The sequence below is a fragment of the Macrosteles quadrilineatus genome, unplaced genomic scaffold, assembly GCF_028750875.1.
Source record: "Macrosteles quadrilineatus isolate MER2022 unplaced genomic scaffold, UCM_ALF_1.0 Scaffold_6__1_contigs__length_79288215, whole genome shotgun sequence".
In the NCBI taxonomy this organism is placed as follows: Eukaryota; Metazoa; Arthropoda; class Insecta; order Hemiptera; family Cicadellidae; genus Macrosteles; species Macrosteles quadrilineatus.
The window spans coordinates 40322485-40324315 of record NW_026542599.1 but is presented as its reverse complement, the minus strand read 5'-3'; the positions used below and the strand labels follow the sequence as shown (position 1 = coordinate 40324315).

The following is a 1831-nucleotide window of genomic DNA, read 5'->3' as shown; positions in this document are numbered from 1 at the left end:
AAGGAAATTCAAAAAAGCTGAACAGAGCTTGATATCAATGGTCTCAAAAGGCAAGCTTCAATTGAAGAAAAAGAATTTACTGCTGAAGAAACAAAACCGCTACCAAAGTCCCAGTAGAATATTCTCTTTTAAAATCCCTTCATTGATCAGTCCTCTAATAAGAATGTCGAGTAGAATACATAGTTCACCAGAAAATAAGCGAAGAACAAAAAGCATCCTATCATTTTTAGACGGCAAAAAAGTCATACGGCTAAAACTAATCGTAAAAAAATGTTTCACGAGAAATGTTTTCCATCAGGGCATCGAGGACTGTTTATCAATATGGACTAGACAACAGTTTCTGGATCTTAAAACGTACGATCAGTCGCCAAGAAAGTTTCAAAGGGACCTGCATTGAGGTGTAGCATAGGACAATGCCAAAACCGTATCCTCCTCAGATGGCTGCACTACCACAGTTTAAGGACCTCAAAAAGTGCAACATCCATTTCTTCTACACTGGAGTGGATTATTTCGGACCTATCGAAGTTACTGTTGGCCGCAGACATGAAAAAAAAGATATGGTGTCCCTATTTACCTGTTTTACCGACTCGAGCAATTCACATCGAAAAACGGCTCATTCTCTTAAACACAGAGAGTTTGGATAATGGCGGATTCAACGATTCATCAGCCGAAAGACCCAGTTCCCTCAGAAACTATATTCCGACAATGGCACAAAACTTTGTAGCTGCAGATAGGGAACTTAGAAAACGCTGTAAAGTCACTCAAACATGAAAAAGATCCAAAAAAGACGTGGGTGAACTACGGGATAAAAGTGGAATTTTCATTTGCCCGCGAGCACCACATATGGGAGGGCTGCTGGGAAAAGGACTTGTTTAGGGTCTGTAAAAGGACCGCATTAAGGAGTGTTTTATGCGCTGCCAGTACCCAAAAGACGAAGAGCTTCAGACTTTCATGGTTCGCGTTGAATTTATAATAAATTCTCGCCCACTCACTCATGTTTCTCTGGATCCCAATGACCCCGAACCAATCACACCAAACCATTTTCTAAGAGAAGCTTACAAAATCAACCTAAACGAAGACCAACTGTGTAAACGACAATTAGCTCGTGTTAGATCACTCCTAGACAGCTTCTGGAAGAGATGGGTGCACGAGTACCTTCCATGCCTTTCAAGACGGTGCAAATGGCACAAGAAATTGGACCCACCAAAGATTGACGATCTTGCAATAATAATTGAGGAAAACTGCCCAAGAAAATACATGGCCCCCTTGGCCGAATCTCGGCTGTCTACCCAGGTCACGATGGCCAAGTACGAATAGTAGACATCACAACATCAAAAGGAACTTATCGCCGGCCTCTGACTAAAGTTGCAGTCCTTACCGTTGGAGGGGAAAAAGATGTAATATGTTAACACATTGATTTGTGTTCTTTAATATGTTTAATTTATGCCTGCCTTATTTCTTTATTCTAATAGAAACTAACACATGTTTTATTATTATTATGATTGTAAATAATGTCCAAATATAATACACATCTCTTTTTTGTCAAGTCTAAAAGTCTTGTCTGTCTTTAATATTTTTTTACATTTATGGTTTATTGTTTAAATAATTGTATTTAAAACAGATAGTTAATCCAGTTAGGATTATCAGTTGCCACGCGCTTACATACAGATATGAGCATCCTGTTGTTGTCCCCGAATAGACCGACCAATAGGTGAATTGTTTATTTCAAGGATTTACCAAATATGACAATATAGATTATGGCGAAACTAGGAGAGGAGATTTTTGCAGCTGGTGGGTTTTAGCTGAAGAAGAGTTCATTCTCTTCCATAGA

At 39.1% G+C, this 1831-nt stretch overlaps 1 protein-coding gene across 1 annotated transcript in view; it reads left to right on the top strand.

Moving 5' to 3' along the window:
* Positions 1–1317, top strand: part of LOC128997481 (uncharacterized) — an 18767-nt gene extending 17450 nt beyond the window's left edge. The window contains exon 13 of the mRNA XM_054423120.1: positions 1050–1317. Within this exon, the coding sequence (XP_054279095.1) occupies positions 1050–1317 (268 nt within the window). The remainder of the gene's footprint in view (positions 1–1049) is intronic.
* The last annotated feature ends 514 nt before the right edge of the window (positions 1318–1831 follow it).